This window comes from Manacus vitellinus, unplaced genomic scaffold, assembly GCF_001715985.3.
Source record: "Manacus vitellinus isolate BGI_N305 unplaced genomic scaffold, ASM171598v3 scaffold_5_pilon, whole genome shotgun sequence".
In the NCBI taxonomy this organism is placed as follows: Eukaryota; Metazoa; Chordata; class Aves; order Passeriformes; family Pipridae; genus Manacus; species Manacus vitellinus.
Genome location: NW_021940682.1, coordinates 31,206,620 through 31,223,694, shown reverse-complemented (window position 1 = coordinate 31,223,694; position 17,075 = coordinate 31,206,620). Strand labels below are relative to the sequence as shown.

Here is a 17,075-nt window from a genome sequence, read left to right as displayed (position 1 = left end):
GGAAACTGAACATTTGCTGTACTTTAAATGTTGGACGTTAAAAAACATTACTTACTATTTCCATCCTGCTAAGTAAAGAAGGTAGGACTTATGACAGAGAAATACACACCTGTTTTTCTTCAGCTTTGCTTCTGCTTCTGTGACTTGTTTTGTCACTACTGCTATTCTCCCAATTCCATCAACTTCACCATCAGAATTTGCAGGGGATGAATTATTCCTCAGTGGATCAGACTTAATTAAGCGCTGCTTCTCACGACTGAAACAGAAATGTTAAAAGCAAAGATTTTCAGTAGCTTCAACACTCATTTTGATGTGTACTCCCAATAATTCTAAAAATCTTCAAAAAGAGTAGCAGAACAAGATTTAAAGTTAAAAGAAAAAGTACTTTCCACAACTGCAATCAATTACTTTAAGTCAGTTCATAACAAGGATTTTCTTTAGACTTCTATGTTGTCCTACTAAAAATTGCATGAGAGAAAAACCTGAAGGTTTTCAAACTCAGATTTTCCTTCCAATTACAAACATAAACTAGTAAAGGGCTACCAATAATACACATTTTACACTAACAATTAAACTCAGTTGTACCTGGCAATCTCTTCTTTTAGAAGTCTGTATTCTATCTTCTTATCTTCTGGTAGAGCCTCTGGAGTTCTCATTGGATCATTTTCTTTTTCCGATTTTGGAGGGGCTTTGATTTTTGATGCCTGTTACAATGAGATTCAAGCCAATACCAGTCACATTGGTTTTTAAAATACAGCTACAAACTAGCATTTTTAAGAGACATTTCAGCACAAACCTAAAACTGTGCAAGGCTAGTAAGATCTTTCAGGTCGTACTTTTTGCTTAAGGATGCACTGAATTTTAATTGAAAAAAAAAAAATCAAACCAAAATATATTACAAATTCTACCTCCAGGATGCCATCCAACAAAAAATTATTTTGATTAGCTTGTGCAATCCAAATTACAATGTAATTGTCCAGACACAAGTAATATACTCACTCTTGCCCACTTCTGATGTAATCTAGTATTTCTTGACCAAATTACAAAGCACAATCATTACCAAATAAACTTATTAAAACGCTGATAGTGTTTACCTCAACATTTCTCCTTGCTTCCTTTATCATAGATTCTAGTCCTCCAAACACACTGCTAGTTGAGTTAGATGGCTCTCCATCAGACTCACTATCATCTGAGTCATTTAAGGTAACCACAACAGACTTGTGTTTTGGAAGCTGTTGGGAGAATGTAAAGTTTTATAGAAAGAAGAAAAAGTTAGAGGTACAGGTATAACTGAGGACATATTTACTAGAAGACAAAAAGGAGGTTAACTCCTTTTGTTATGGCACATCAATTCCACATAAGAAAAAAAATAAGCATTTGTACATCTCCACTACAAGAAAGTAATACTGTACGCATTTTTGGCACTACGATGAAAGTGCCAAACCTATTCCCAAGTATCTGCAGCATACTTACATCTCCATGGACATAGCATACAAATCTCAAATTTCTAACTCCTATACTCATTGAATTATTTCAATTGTAATTAAACTCATCATCTGTCATTTGCAAGAAATTTTCTCAAATAACTGAGAGGTAACAATCAATCAAATCTGCATTAGAAATGTGGCAGACATACCAAAATTCCCTCATCTCTCTGCTACACAGTTGTGATGCCTCTTGTCCCATAGCTGTACTTAGCTGACCTTACAGTGAGACAGTTTAATTGGTAGAACAGCAATAGTATGTAAAGAACAGATGAAACAAAATTAATCACTTTTTGCCAAAATCACTAACTTAAAACACTCACTGAAGATCAGATAACTGCCAATTCCAGCACAAAGAAAGATGCAGAAACAAGCAGACAATTTAGATTAACCTCAAATGCTCTGGAATTACAGCTTGGAAAAAAACAACTTATTTCGCATTTCCAGGACCGCTCTTCTCACATCTCCCACTGTAGGTCTGGACAACTCTAGTTATACATTTAACCTTTACCTCAGGACAGAACCTCTTCAAAGCTCTAAGTGGTTTTTAAAACATTAACCCTATCAAAAAAAACCTGCTTCTTAAAATGAAAAATACTCAATTTCCACATTCAGTTCTTTTTGATATTCTCTTTCTGGACAATTCTTAAAATATGAGTCATATTTACTACTTCTAAATGTAGTAGAGCTGCATCATTTTTGCACGACAATAGGACAGGTAGGTGAAATCTCAGTTTATGTTGGTGCAAGAAGACAGAACAAGGCACTGGTCCACTCCTCACAAATATTCTCATCCATCCACACTCAGACATGCTAACACTGCTCACTGAAAAAACTCCCCCTAAAGGGAAAATACTTTTTCCCACATAAGGTTAGCTTTCTAACCAGTTTTGCATGTTAAATAATCAAGCAGTGGCACTGATGCCCCAGACCCCACTTTCAAAGAAGAGAGCAGGACAAAGAGCAAAGATAGCCAGGAGCATGAGAAAGAGCAAGGCTACATCTTCTTTGGCAACAGCGTCTGTGCTAATCTGGAAAAGAAAGTAAGAGAACTGTATTTATGATCTTTTAGTTCACTGCATGCTGGTGTGTTTTGATGCTCTCTTAAGCTATAAATTCTTGCTTCAGTGTCAAATTCTTTCCAGAAGAGCATATGGATTACCTAAGTTGCTAATAATTCAAACATTTAACTGAAGCTCCACTTTTCTGTGTCGTATCACTAGAATATCTAAGTCTGAACTTGCTGTTCACCTGAAGTGAGGTCACCTTCAACTCACAGTCTTATTAGTAGAAAGCACCAGTATTTCCTTACTGTGATCACCGCTCGTGGAAGCCTTGGTACTCTAACAAACTTTGTATTTTGCACCCGTGGTTGAGACACAGTATTAATACTGACAGCAGACAGATTGCTTCTTGGCACGGACTGTAAGTTATCTGGAACAGGAGGGGAAGGTGGACCACTGTTACTTGATGTTTCCTAAAAAAGTAAATCAAAAATACAGTCTTAAAAATACACACCAAACACAGTTATTTAAAAAGATGTCAGTATAAATGAGACTCTTTCATATATGCCCTGGAATTTGAAATTGAGATTTAGGCAGACTACCCAAATGTATTAGACAAACATTGCAATTCTGCGGTAATATCAAAAAGGCACACAAGAGCATGCCAGTTATTCGCAGGTCAGTTGCAAAAGATCACAACCTTTTAATAAGGTCAAAACCAATGTATACTTTCAAAACCACAAACTTTGCTTCTCACTCCAAAAAAAATCCCCAAAACAACAAAAAAAAAACCCCAAAACCAGCTAACTTCTCCTAACTCCTCTTGCTAGAAGTCTAAAATAAACTTACTTGTCTTGCTTTCTAATGAGCAGTTGACAAATAATAAACATTTTCTAGCAGAAAATCCCCATAGACCTGAACTTACTCAATTTTCAGCACCTTGAAGTTTCATAATCTCTTCAGAAATAAACAGCAAGCTACAATTTACAATTCAAAGGATGTTCCAGGGTAGCTTTTGTTTCAGTTTATTTTAGGGGTCAGAGGGTGATGGAAATTCAGAGACATTTTTGTTGATTTCTTTTTTAAAGTGATGAGAAAGGCAGCATAAAACCCCTGTAATCCTCAATCAGCAAGTCACATTTAAGTTTTGGTTACGACTGCCATCTAGAGGCTTACATTCAAAAACCAAAGAAGTACCTCAGCTCTGAAAGCACGTTTGTTGGCTAGAGACTTGAGTAATTCTTCTCTTAGGAGCATCTCTTCTTCCTCTTCCTCATCAGCAAATGGAGGTTTTGGTGGCTGTTCAGGTTCTTCAGGGGGAAGGGGGGGAAGAGGTGGAGGCGTCTCAAGAGAAACACAAGGAATACCCTCCATGTAGAGATGGCTCAAAGACGGTACAGGCTGGGAAGTAAAACAAGGGTTTGAAACATGAAAATTACTACTGCTTTATGATTACTTAACAGAGTTTGAGACTTAAATTGTTTCATGGTTTAGAAGTAACAAACTGTGACAGTTTAATTAAAATTCAAACTGCATTTAGATCACAGTCAAAGGCTGCCACTAAACAATTACTCACATAAGTTAATGGAAACAACAAGGTTACATCTGGATAGTGGAAGCTGTGGAGACATACAAACTAAATAAGACTTCTGAACCAGAGAGAGTCTAGCCACACAAATATAGTTGACCAGCAGTCTTCAACCAGTTTTATGAATTTCTCTTAGCTAACAAAATTAGTTTCCCTTGGTCAAAAATTCAGAAGCTGTCATGAGAGGGAATGGCAACTTTCTACTGCTTTACTAAGAAGAGTAACAATCATTCAGCGAAGAAAATTGGTGGGAAAAAAACCCCCACACTAATTCTATTTCCACGTGGACTCTGTGGGTGAGAAGACAGACAATGTACAGACAAAAGGACAAAGTCTGAACAAAAGACTGATGAGCCATAGTTTTGGTTTTTCCCCCCTCTAGGCAAGAAGTCAGAGAACAAGCTTATCTACACATATGGCCTAGAGATAAGAGGTAAAGTTGCCTTATGCTAACAGTTCCAATTCATTCTTTTTCCTTATGTACTTCAGACAACTTTTGCTTTCTGTGTGAAAAAGCACAGCTTCTAACAACAAAAAGAAAAATTTAATTCAATAGAGAAAACTTACATTAAACAAGAATTGGATCAGCCAATAGATTAAAAAGAAGTTTTAAAAAAGCAACTGTAAGTCTACCAGACAGTTCAAGGGAGTCATCAAATAGAGAACTGTATCAAAAACAGAATCTAAATTTAATCTTAACTTTAGCATTATAAATCAGAAATGAGAATTATCAACATTTTCAAAAGCATACTCCTTTCAAGGTTACTTACTGGAATTGGAGGTGGTAGTGGCAAAGAAATTGGTGGTACTGGAGGTGGAAAATATCCTACTGGACATTCAAAGTAAGGAGGCTGCACTGGGGAAGAAGCTGTAATTAAAAAAAATATTGAGTGTAAGAAATCTGATGGGTATTTACTAAACAGCAACTCATACTTCAACTGATTTAATGTAGCAGGAGATAAATGTTTTCACTATGCACCAATTTCAAAGGTAACACCAGACACAGTACAATGCATTTATTTCTTACATATATGTACATAAAAAGAACTTTTTCTATTTTACATACAATGTGTAAGTACAGCCAAATAGTACTGCTAAGGTAATGACTTAGCCCTCATATTGGAATTAATTTGCAAGAATTTACCTTTTAAAACAAGCTATCTCAGGCTCCTGATTACTGGCCACCAAAAATACAACACAATACAAACTAGGACAGAAGTAGACCAAAAGCACAGCTGATAAATTCTGAAACATAAAACTAGAGTTTGAGATACTTTATCAAGAAAAGATTCATTTAGCTCACAAAGTAGCAGGTGTGGTACTTTAGCAAAGTAACGTATGGGGAAGGCTAACAAGAAAGAAGAAAAAGAAATAAAAAGGAAAAAAAAGGTGGAAGATGTAAAGCAAGAGAATAAAAGTAGTCAACCAAGTAGTATGCTTAGTGACGTTTTCTCAATACTCCGTATGTTGAGATGGAACACGGAAACCTTAAAATGCAGCTCAAACTCAAGAGTCAGTAAACAATTTAGGCTGAAAGAGACTTCTGAAAGAGATATATGTCCCAGCACAAGGGCTGCCCCCAAAGTCAGACTGCTAAGGGACTTGTCAAGTTCCAAGTATATTTGAGGATGGAGATTCCTCAACATTTCCAGTAAACCTGTTCTAGTATGTGACCATCTTCTGTGCAGTTTTCCCTTATATCTAATCCAAAGTTATTTTGTTACAATTTAAGTGTTGCTCTTAGTCCTTCTGTTGCCCACTCCACTGTAGAGTCTGGCTCTGCCTTCTCTGTAACTGCCCACTAAGTAGTTGAAGACAGGAGCAAAAGCTTTCCCATGCCTTCTTAACACAAATTCAGCTCTCCTGGTCTTCTTCCCATCAGCCAAATGCTCCAGTCTCACAATGAACTCTATGAAAAACAGGCCTGAAACAGTTTCACTTAGTCAAAAAGGTCCTTTGCTAGGCTCTTTCTAGTATGTCACTCTCTTTCTCCTACTGTGAAACCAGAAAGCTGCCACAGTCTCAGTGTTTAACAGCCCCCCTCCAACCCTTCACAGTCACAGTTGGCCTCTATCACCCAAAGCCATAGTGCTGACCCATATGTCACTCAATGTTCACCGGGACACCCCCCCCTTTCTTGCAAAGCTGCTGTCTATCCAGGCAAGAGCCTGGAACCTCACTTCCTGCAACAGCTGCTTGGAAGTGCACAAGAATAAAACCTACAGCACTACAATGAGGACAGTATAACCCTGCAGACCTTAAAAAATACCACTTCAGCAGAGATAGAAAGTCTACATTAAAACAAAACAGAATTAGAATTAACCTTAAAATGTTAGTTCTAGAACTGAGACATCTCAAACACCTTCTTTCTAAAAGAATGGCTTATTTCCTGCTTTTAACCTATTCTCACCAATCACTCCAGAAGAAAACTGTAAATCAGTCTTACCTGGTGAGTTAGTTTCACTATCTGTATCCATAGCAACTTCATCATAATTATCATACTGATATATGCCTCCTGCACTCTCTGTAGGCTGCTTATCCAAAGACCATCTCAAATCCGTATCTGAAGACTAAATACACAAAGAAAGTATTTTATTTAGCTGGTCTTACATTATTATGTCAGAACCGCTAAGAAGTATATTTTGGAAAAAGGCCCTTACGATTTTGTCTTTTATTGCTTTATAAATACAATTTGTTTTTCTTGTACAAAAAGAGCAAACCTTTTAATCACATCTATCGCAGGTAGTGACTGGACAAATTAACAGTTTTAAAACTAGATCTCTTCCAGGATGATGGGGAGAGGGGGTTATGATGGACAGAAGAAATTTTGAAATACCTATTAGGTAATTATTTATTTGGTAAACTGGCAAGGTTATATATTTCTGAAACGCTGCAAGAGAATTAAATGCTTTATTATTTCTGTTAATCTGTCATGGCAACTACCAAAAACACTTGAGCTACACTTCCGAGAAACAATTCTCAGGTAGAGAATCTTTTTACTGTCCCACAAGGAGCCATGTACCACTCTGAGACAATCTCAAAAACTGCCAAGTCATAAATCAGATTATTTAAAGAACTCCTAACACTATATGGATGCCAATCCATGTTCAGCACCAAATATATGCAGAACACCTAAGTATGACTTCGTAGATTCCTCAGCTTCTATCTTTCAGAGGCATACAGGAGACACTTAGGTAGCTTTTACAATTCCTACTGTTTACAGCCAAACATTTTTAGTCTCAATTTTCCACTCAGTATTATTATAATTAAATATTTATAATAAAACACTCTTCTATATCATGACCTCAAACAGGGAGTCCCAATTCTCTTAGATGCTGTTTCATTTCTCCTTACAGCATCAGTAGCTCCAAGCACTTCAAGCATCAAGCTACAGCAGCTGAACTGCTTCCATGCTGAAAGAATGCTGAAGAAACAGTCATTTTTTCTGTAATGTACCAATGTTTTAGAGACAAAACATTAGTTAATCAAGTGCCTTTTGCTAATCTCAAAATGAAAGAATGAGAACAGCCTACAAGTGCAGCATTACAACCACTGCAGTAACTCTATTACTTCATAAATTTCACAGAAGTCTGTCATCCTGTAGCAGGTCTAAAGTAATTAATTATCTTTTGTGTCTGAGCATATGTTATGCCCTGACAAAATAACTGAAATACTACTATTAAAAAATACTACAAAGAAACCAAACCCTCAAACAACATTTCAAAAGAAGCAGGCCACTGAAGTATAGACAGAAAAAGTTTGAAAATGTGGAGGAAAAACCCCTGCAATCCAAGAGAAGAGAGACAAGAAAGTTTCATGGATCAGTTAGTGTTAAATTACAGACTGCTCCTTGATCACAACATCCAAAGTGTCTCTAGGAGAAACACGCTTTACCATTGACTTGCAAATGTACAACTCATACACAACTGATTTTCCAAACCTAAAGGGAATGCCCATCTAGCATGGGATTAAAACACTGTAAATACTGAAATATTTGGAGCTTTTCTTTTGTTGTTCTGGTTTGGTTGTTCTGGGGGTAGGGACAGCAGAGAGAAAAAAGGGGGAGGATGTAGATGGGATGGTGACACATAGAACCAGGTAGGGCAAGACAGAAATCATTCCTGAATCCTAAATGTAACACCTGAACACTAACAAAATTTGTTACCCTGCTTCTTGATCTCCTCTTTCCTCCAACTAGCTTCATAAATCGATTGTACTGCTCTTCTTGATTTGAGAGGTCTCTAATTTTTCTGATTTCTTCTTCTCTCTTTCTTCTCTCTTCTTCTTCTTCTTGTTTCCTCTGATCTTCCTCTTTCTGACGCCTGTCTAGTTCCTTTTGCTGCTGTATCTTCTTTGATGTCTTTGTCTGTTGTTTCCTCACAGCTTGCTTGCCTTTAAGTAAAAAGATACATGATTAACTCCACCTTATCTAATTGGTTCCACCTAATCCTAGATTCAAGAGTTTTGAGTAGAAGTATGGGGGTTTAAAACGACTAAAGGCTCATTGCTCAAGGTTTCAAGAAATAGGGGGTATTTTGAGGCCATGCCACTGACAGCCATATCAGTAACATTAAACTTATTACCTGTGGCACTAGGTTTTTTCGTCGAATGTGCTTTTGTACTGGCTTTGACTTTCTGCGTTACACTTTTCATTTTTGTTAATTTTTCTTTGCTTTCCTTCATCACCTGTTGTTCTTTTTGCTGCCATTTTTTACTAGCAGACTGAAGTGCAAGAAGTCTAAGTTGCAACTCAGACATCTCCTCCTCATCATCAAGCAGCTTCTTGAAAAGAAAACAGAAGAAAAGACAAGATAAAGTCAAGAAACATCATTTAATAGTTTTTTCTTTACAAGGTCTTTTGAAGTCTTTCCCAAATGTTCTTATCAAAAGAAGGCTTAAAAATCCTGCTTTACTAATAAGTGTCATTTGTTAAAAATTAACTGCTTCTATTACTGGGACATTTCTTAGACTGCCATTTGGAAAAAGGCATCAGAGTATCACAATGCAATCATGCCTCATCTATGCAGGAATACTTCATTACCTTTTCAGATGTAACATCCGAACTGCTAAGCTTTTGCACTGATGTTTGTTCTTTGTCTTCTGTACCTTTCAAAAATAAAAATACCACACTTTTGAGCAAGCTGTTTCTCAAGAGGCAGAGCCACATTAAAACGATATGCAAAATTTAATTTATACAAACCTATTTTATCAGTATAATTGATACATAGTCTAAAACAGAATAGCAGATGTACATGTAAGATCACATTAACAAACATTCCCATAAACTGGGCATGTCTGATGAAATCCACATCATCATAACACCATAAGCTCAAGGCAGTATTTGTCATTTCTTAATAATTCTCTGCCTTAAGGTTGGTAGGTACTTCCCCAAGAAGCAGAGAAAAATGGATTTGGAGAGAAGGGAAAAAGAAGACTTCTTGCCATCTGTTTTATACTACCATCTTGTATCAGCTGCTGTCCTGAGCATCTCATATTCCACTGGCAGCTATTTTGAGTAACTGGTCTTTCTTTTGCAGAATTAAATATAAGGGCCCAAAGCTGCAGTGAGAACACACTTGCTCCATTTCACACCAAATGGAAACAGAAAAAGGTTATCCTATATAAATGAATAGTAAACAGTAACGATATCCAACTAAACATTTAGATATTGACATATTAATTTGTTTGACTCCCCACAATATAACCATCTGATTATTGTAATGTATGTACACACATATTAACATACTGGTTTATATATAACATACAAAATGCTGTATATATTGTAGTGTTACATAATTATTACAGCCAATAATTATTAATATAATTTATGGCAAATATATAATTACATAATTTTTATTTAACCACAGATATATATGTTTTATGCACCAGAGGAAGGAAGTACACATTTAGGGACGTTTGGTGTTCTTCTCCTATATTAGTCTTTCTTCAAAGAGAGATTCCTTCCCATAATTCAAATTGGTAGAAAATAAATTTGCAGTCTGTACAGCTTTTACTCTTCCTAACATTTTATGAAAGGCACACTCAGAAAGGCACTGTTTAAAACATATCAAGACATTACACCTAAACAAAAATGAAACTTAAAAAATGCGACAGGTCTGTAGAAACATCCAGTACACCATTTAAATATAACAGGAAAATCAAATTTTGCTGATTTCCCAAAACATGCATAATCATATAGCATACATTCACTTGATACATGTGAATTTGCAAAAACTCAAATCAGATTATTTTTTCCTTGGAAGGTTGTATTACACTGCCATAAACAGGTACTCATACATAATCTCTCTGCTTTCATATCATTCACATGTCATGCATTTGAGCAGCATGCAAAAATTAAATGCTCTTAATATGAATCTATTAAAGTATCTATATAATATACATATAGGATAGTATATAATATATATAGCATATATATCATCTATATATACTATAGCATCTATTTTCACTATTGTATGAACTGTATTCTCAATTTCAGTACTGTTACATTTTGAAGCTGGATTTTTTTCTGAGACTGTTTTGCTTTTCAAATAGCTGTTTTACTCCTGCCCTGCTATGTTGTCTTCCCGTAGGCTACTAGTTCTTCTTCTATGGTAAAAATTCATTGGTTTTCTTCATGTCTGCCAATAAAAACTATATTACCTCTTAAAGAATATCAGAATTATTTTTTCTTTTTATTAATAGGAAACACACAAAAGGGAACAATTACCTAGAATAAGGTGGTTTGATTAGTAATTATCAGTTTTCTCTTCTTTTCTTTATTGGTTCTGTCTTCCAAATTCTCATTCTGAAGTTACATATAAGTCATTCTAACTTTCAGTGCTCTAGTCCTACCTTTCTTCGCATTCCTAATTACACACCAGTGCTCTTAATCCACTCATTCACTATGTCTCTTCCCACTCAAATTGGCAGTTGACACACACTGACAAATTACTTAACATCAGATGACAAGTGATATCCACAACCACCACCCTCAACCACAGCAAACACTTATTAGAACTACATGAAGCCTTAGAGTAGGGAGCTGAAGTCAGCTGTCTTATTTTGCTGCAGACTTAGTAGTAAGCTCAAGGACTTCTACCACAGGTCAGCTGGACACAGCCACTTGTTTCTCATGAACTGGTTAATGCATCTGAGCAATTACACTCTTTGGTCTGCAGTCCAGAACTATCTTTGACAAGACACTTACTCTACCCTTTGGCTGCATTTCTTACACAAACCTTTTCTACTCCTGGCCTATGATTTCTTCACTACTCGTGGATATCAATAATGATCAAAATAATCCTGGTGAAAATATCTTATAAAGACTAAAGAAAGCAAACAAAGATGAAATGCAGAAAAAGAGGTCTCTAAATGTTCTCTTTTCAGCTAAAAATTAACCACATTTTGCTTCTGCAAGAAAGAACAAGGGAAAAGCAGAAGTAAAACTTTCAGTGAAAAGTCAATGATTTCTACCGTGAACAGCAATTAAAACCTTCAAATCTTGTCCTCATGCTTTCTGCCAAACTATCAGTCTAAGAAAATACATTATTTAAAACAAAAAAAAATGAAAAACATGCTACCAATCATGTTTATGTAATTGAAGGAATTACAAAACACAAAAGTACATTAAACCTTTAACTTAGAAATTTTAACAATTTCATAAAGTAAAATTTTCCCCAACACCTAATAAACACTATGATAATAATAGCAAGCAAATAGAACTTTACAAGCTAAAACAACTTTACAAGTATTTACCTTGGCCAGATTCTGTAACTTCAGATTTTTGCAAGGACTGTTTCATTCCTTCTTTGCCTTTTTTTAATCTGCTCCTCTCAGCTGGAGTAGGCAGCTTTTGTCTGAGAGGTTTCAGTTCAAATGCCTGAAAGCCCATAACCGGATTTTTCTCCTCAGGAGGTACTTCTTTTACAGCATCCGTTTTAATACTGTCATTTTCTACAGTTTTTTGGTCCTCAGTGTCCACTGTTTTATCATCATCTTGTTGTTCATTTTCTTCCCTGTTGCTCAAAGCCAGTCTTTCATCTTTATTAATGTGTTCAAGTTCTAATTGTATCTGCTTATACTTCAAGAGCAGATCCTCAAAACTTTCTTCCATAGAGCTTTCATTTTTAGAAGAGTAGTTCTGCTTTCTAGATGGGGACCTTCCAAAAGTTTTGGCTGAATTACTGGTCAAGAAATTTAAGACAAGAAATGTATAACCTCAACACAGTGGCAATAGTACCACTGAAGACTAAATTAAGACAAATGTAAATTAAGATCATTCTATTACATTTTTGTTTTACCTTAAGGCTAGCTTGAAAAATATCCTTTATAAATACAAACAGCATGAAAAACATATAACCATTATTACATATTGACAGCTTAAATAAACATTTTCTCAAACCAACAATTTCAAATATCCTACTTAAGACAAGAAGGTAATGAATTGCTGAAAAGTCTTCCCTTTTGCTCACACCATCCTCCCAGAAACAACAGCTGTAATGCTGAGATTGTTCCCTATCACACAAACCCATCAGACTTCAAGTGTTTGTAACTCAAGTATTGATTCCCCATCTGACATTCTGAAAAAGACTAGTTAAATTCATTCCTACTCATTTTATCCTTTCATAAAATGCTACATCTGGCCATAGCACAATTACACACTGCAGTAAATCTAGCTCAGCAAAAGCACAGAAGAATCAATCAACAACTGCAGGGAACTTAAAAAAGTGACTAGAGACTTGCAATCAAAACATTCAAAAATGCTAGAGAGGATTGGGAATTACTAATTACTCAGAAAAGATTGTCCACGCATGCCCAAGGGATAGACTTTCTTAACAACATGCTGTCGAATACAGGCGATGGAAATATTCTTAGGCAACTGTATCCAGAATAAAAGTTCTCAATATTAGAGGTTCAATTCCTCTCACCTTAACCTGACACTAGAAAAATAATCACGCTCCAGAGGAAATCTTTTAGGATACCAAGCCAGGTTTGACTCAATCAACTTTCAGTATCAACCTCACTGTGATAACAGCTGACTCAGACCCAGTTACGCAAAATGCTTTTTTATCAACATCATCCCTTAAAACAATAAATGGACTAAAACTGAAAGCTAAAATAGGTGTCAGATATGGCAAATATGGGCACTGAAGAAACGAGGCTGCACACACACACAGAATTTCATTTCGGGATTTCTCCACAGATCTTTTTCAGCGTTTCCCTTTTATTTATATTCTTTTATAAACAGAACCTGGTCTTGTCTTTTAGTTAACCAGAATTCCCAGGATCATCCTAAACTAGTGTTTTGATTCCACACATTCATACTTGCATCATGTGGTGGCTGTGTCCCACCATGAGAAAAACATGTAGACCATTAAGTGGTTTTCCACTTCGAGAAACACAGCATTTTCTCTGTCAAAACACTTAGCCAAGGTCGATCCAATTTGGTTCCAATTAACTAAATGCAGGTGCAGACTGACTCAGCTTGTTCCCACATCAGACATACTGAATTCTGAGGAAATTAATTTTGTATTTGTCTTCTGCTCATAACATGCATCAAACTACTTGGATGTTTCACTATGTTAAGTTCTAACACAAGTATGAAGAATCTTGATATGTATCCTACAAAAGCAACTTCCATAATACCAGCAAACGTTTTGTTATACGATACTTTCTCATGTGTCAGCCCAAAAAGGATAAACTACCAAAGATAAACTATATCAAATCCAGAAAGCAATCAAACAATCTCTATAATTTGGCTGCAAATACTAAAAGCTGTGTGCAGTATAACACCAAATTATGCAATAAGCATATTTGTCAAATTCACTTCCAACACACTTCTACTTTCAAAAGGCTGGCTATATTAGTGATTTTGTGAGTCACAGGAAATTCAGAAGCTAATTAAGTGACAATATAATTTATAAAAATAAGTAACTACTATTTGATATTGAAATCCTTCAATAGCTTCTAAAGTCATCTAGAGCTGGGTAATAAGACAAAATTTTGCAATGGTTTCCATGCTCAGGATAATACAATCATTCAGGCTCCCACAATGACGTTAACCAGAAATTTTGTGGTTTGCATAGGTAGAAAATTTTTATATGTGGTTCTACACACAGAATGCAAGACTCCATGGAGTGCTGTGAAAGGCAGAGAGGCATATATATATATTAAAACAATTGTGCTTCAATCAACTCATGAGAAAAATCATCCTACAACCAAAAAAAAGGACTAACTGAAGAAACTGGAAAACTGGGGGGTTAGAAACAAAGAAAAATGTACACTGTTAAGAGTTCACAATTCAATGGAAATAGAAAGTCTCGTTTTGGTTCCATATTTCAGACTCAAATTCCACAATTCTCCATGCAAGAATTACTGCAGAATGATTATCTAACAGCTTCATGTTAAAGTTGCCAGGAATTAAAAGAGAAAAGCCTATTAAAAGCTAAGAATTCTTTAAGCGTTCCACTGTGTCCTTTACTCCACTTACATATATATTCCTACAAAACATTGTGCAAAGCACTAGTTCCAAGGATAAAGCAAGTAAGCAATTTCTGTCTTAACAGACTATTTTGGTTTAATCCCAGCCGGTAACTCACTATCACGCAGCCACACTCTCACTCTCCCCTCCCCTCCATACTGGGGACTCAGAAAAAGCTAATGTGGGTTGAGGTAAAGTGGGTTGAAAACAGAATGGTTTAATAATAGAAACCAAGTAAAATTATAATTAAAAGAAAGATAACAAAAAGAGAAAGCGGAATAAAGCCCAAGAAAGGCAGGTGATACACAACACAACTGCTCGCTACCCACTGACAGATGCCCAGTCCGTCCCCAAGCAGACACCAGTGGCTCCCAGCCAGTTTATACACTGGGCATGACATTCTGTGGTATGGAACATGACTTTGGCAAAGTTTGGGTCTCAGTTTTGCTCACTACCAGCTTCTTCTGCATCTCCTTGCTGGAAGATCACAGGACACTGACGCCCTTGACTTAGTGTAGGCACTACTCAGCAAAAACTAAAACATCACTGTGTTACCAACATTATTCTGGTACTAAATCGAAAACATAGCACTATACCAGCTACTAAGAAAATTAACTCTTTCCTGGCCAAAACCAGGACTCAGCCTCTTAAAACATTTTACTTTCCTAGGGGACTTCAAATACAATTCTGGGCCACGAGCCTCCCTGTACCAGCTGATATGAAAGCCTCTTCCGAAATCACATTCCAATAAACTACACCCCTACTCCATTAATATTAGCAACACGGAGGTACCTTAACATTTAGGAATTCTTAATATTGACTCCTTTAGATGGCAAGGATATGAAAAATACAGAAAAGAACCTGTATCAAGAGAAAATCATAGGCCTTCTTTAACTATATGATCCATAAACTGAATATTCACTTATTAAAGAGCAAGAATATTAGAACATTCTTTACCATGTTTAAACAGAAGAGTGCATCTTAAGTATCAGGAATAAAAATACTTCCAACTTCCTCATTTTCTACTTTCAGTTTGAAAATGGAATTAGTAGTTTCTAAAAGTTGTTTTCATTAAAAGTGAGAAGGAGATTCTGTATCAGTATTAACAAACATTGCAGGGTCTGTTTAGGACAATAGATATATTTGCCCTGAAAATTATCTGAAAATTACTCTTTAGGCAGAAAGAGTACTTCAGCTACTCAGAGCAACATCCCAAATTACAAGCCTTAAAATCTATTTTCAGCACTAGAATTATCTTACTGTGCAACCTTGGGCAAATCAGTTCTTCGCTTGCTGCCACTCGAGATAGCATCCTTAAATGAAGAGTTCCAACGAAGACTTCAGTTATACTGTAACTGTACCAGGCAAGATTAAATAAAAGCATCTCTATCACTAGTTTACATATTCCACCCACATTTCAACAAATAAAAAAGTTACATGGATGAATAATCTTGTATCTGAAAGAATACAAGGATCCAAGGAGTAGCTTTTAAAGCCTTAAGTGCTGCCACAAGTCGGGAAAACTCCTGCTCCCAGGATCAACCAGCACAGTCAAGCAAACACACATCCTGTGACTACTGGTATGGAGGACAATAAAACACTGTAAAATTCTGGAGAGTAGGATTTAACCAGCATCTCTCTGAGTGGTTTGTACACTTGTTTACATTTTCAGTTAGGCAACAATGAAGTTACATCAAGTAACCAAACTGCCCTAAGCTACACTCAGCATCACCTTTTTCTGTTTCTTCCTATAGTAAAAAAGAAAAAATTGGGGAGCTTTTCCCAACATTTGCATTCATAAAAGGACAAAATATCAGAACTCTATTCCTAAACAACTCTAAGAATAGTCAGTGGAGAACATCCTACAAGGAATGTTGACTATGGCTTTCCTTTGAACTCCCATATAAAACACATTTCGCGTGTGCAGACCCAGTTCAACTAAGCTAATACTGACTAAAGCTAAATCTCTGAAAGGCAGGAAGCAAAAATGAAAAAAAAAAAACAGTAGATCCTTCATTTCCCAATATGGGGAATTAACAAGCTCAGGGTTTTAGCTTTACAATTGTGACACTAATTATACACATTAAAACTGCCGCACCAAAGACTGACCCCGCTTCACAATATCTCCACTTCGGGCTAGAAAAGGAACCGCCCGGGATCCAATCGACAAAGGCTTCCTCCCAGGCTACGCTTTTTCTTTTTCCCTACACGGGACCGATCGACCAAGTCGCAAGCCAGGTCACGGCGGTAATCCGGATTCCCAGCAGCCTTGAGAAGCAGGGCTGGCTGCCCCAGCCAACCCCCGGGATTGGCACGGGAACCTCCCTCTCCGTTATCGCTGCGGGAATCCCCCTCCCAGAGCAGGAGGGAAACGCGTCCCCTTCCCAGAGCATTCGGCCACGTAGCGCGGCACCGCCACACCCAGGCCCACCGTAGCAGCTCCGTCTCCCCGCCCCCGCTCCCCCCCAGGTCTCAAGGATACATTTCCGAGGCGAGGGCTCCCTCCAGCCCTGGCTGCT

General features: G+C 36.7%; 1 protein-coding gene across 1 annotated transcript in view; it reads right to left on the bottom strand.

Moving 5' to 3' along the window:
• ZFC3H1 (zinc finger C3H1-type containing) overlaps positions 1-17,075 on the bottom strand; it is a 52,754-nt gene that overhangs the window by 24,298 nt on the left and 11,381 nt on the right. The window contains exons 2-13 of the mRNA XM_029963511.1: positions 17,039-17,073; positions 11,832-12,251; positions 9,118-9,182; positions 8,660-8,858; positions 8,242-8,468; positions 6,523-6,646; positions 4,847-4,944; positions 3,686-3,889; positions 2,797-2,961; positions 1,095-1,232; positions 586-704; positions 110-256 (exon numbers count right to left, since the gene is read on the bottom strand). Coding sequence (XP_029819371.1) covers positions 110-256; positions 586-704; positions 1,095-1,232; positions 2,797-2,961; positions 3,686-3,889; positions 4,847-4,944; positions 6,523-6,646; positions 8,242-8,468; positions 8,660-8,858; positions 9,118-9,182; positions 11,832-12,251; positions 17,039-17,073 — 1,941 coding nt within the window. The remainder of the gene's footprint in view (positions 1-109; positions 257-585; positions 705-1,094; positions 1,233-2,796; positions 2,962-3,685; positions 3,890-4,846; positions 4,945-6,522; positions 6,647-8,241; positions 8,469-8,659; positions 8,859-9,117; positions 9,183-11,831; positions 12,252-17,038; positions 17,074-17,075) is intronic.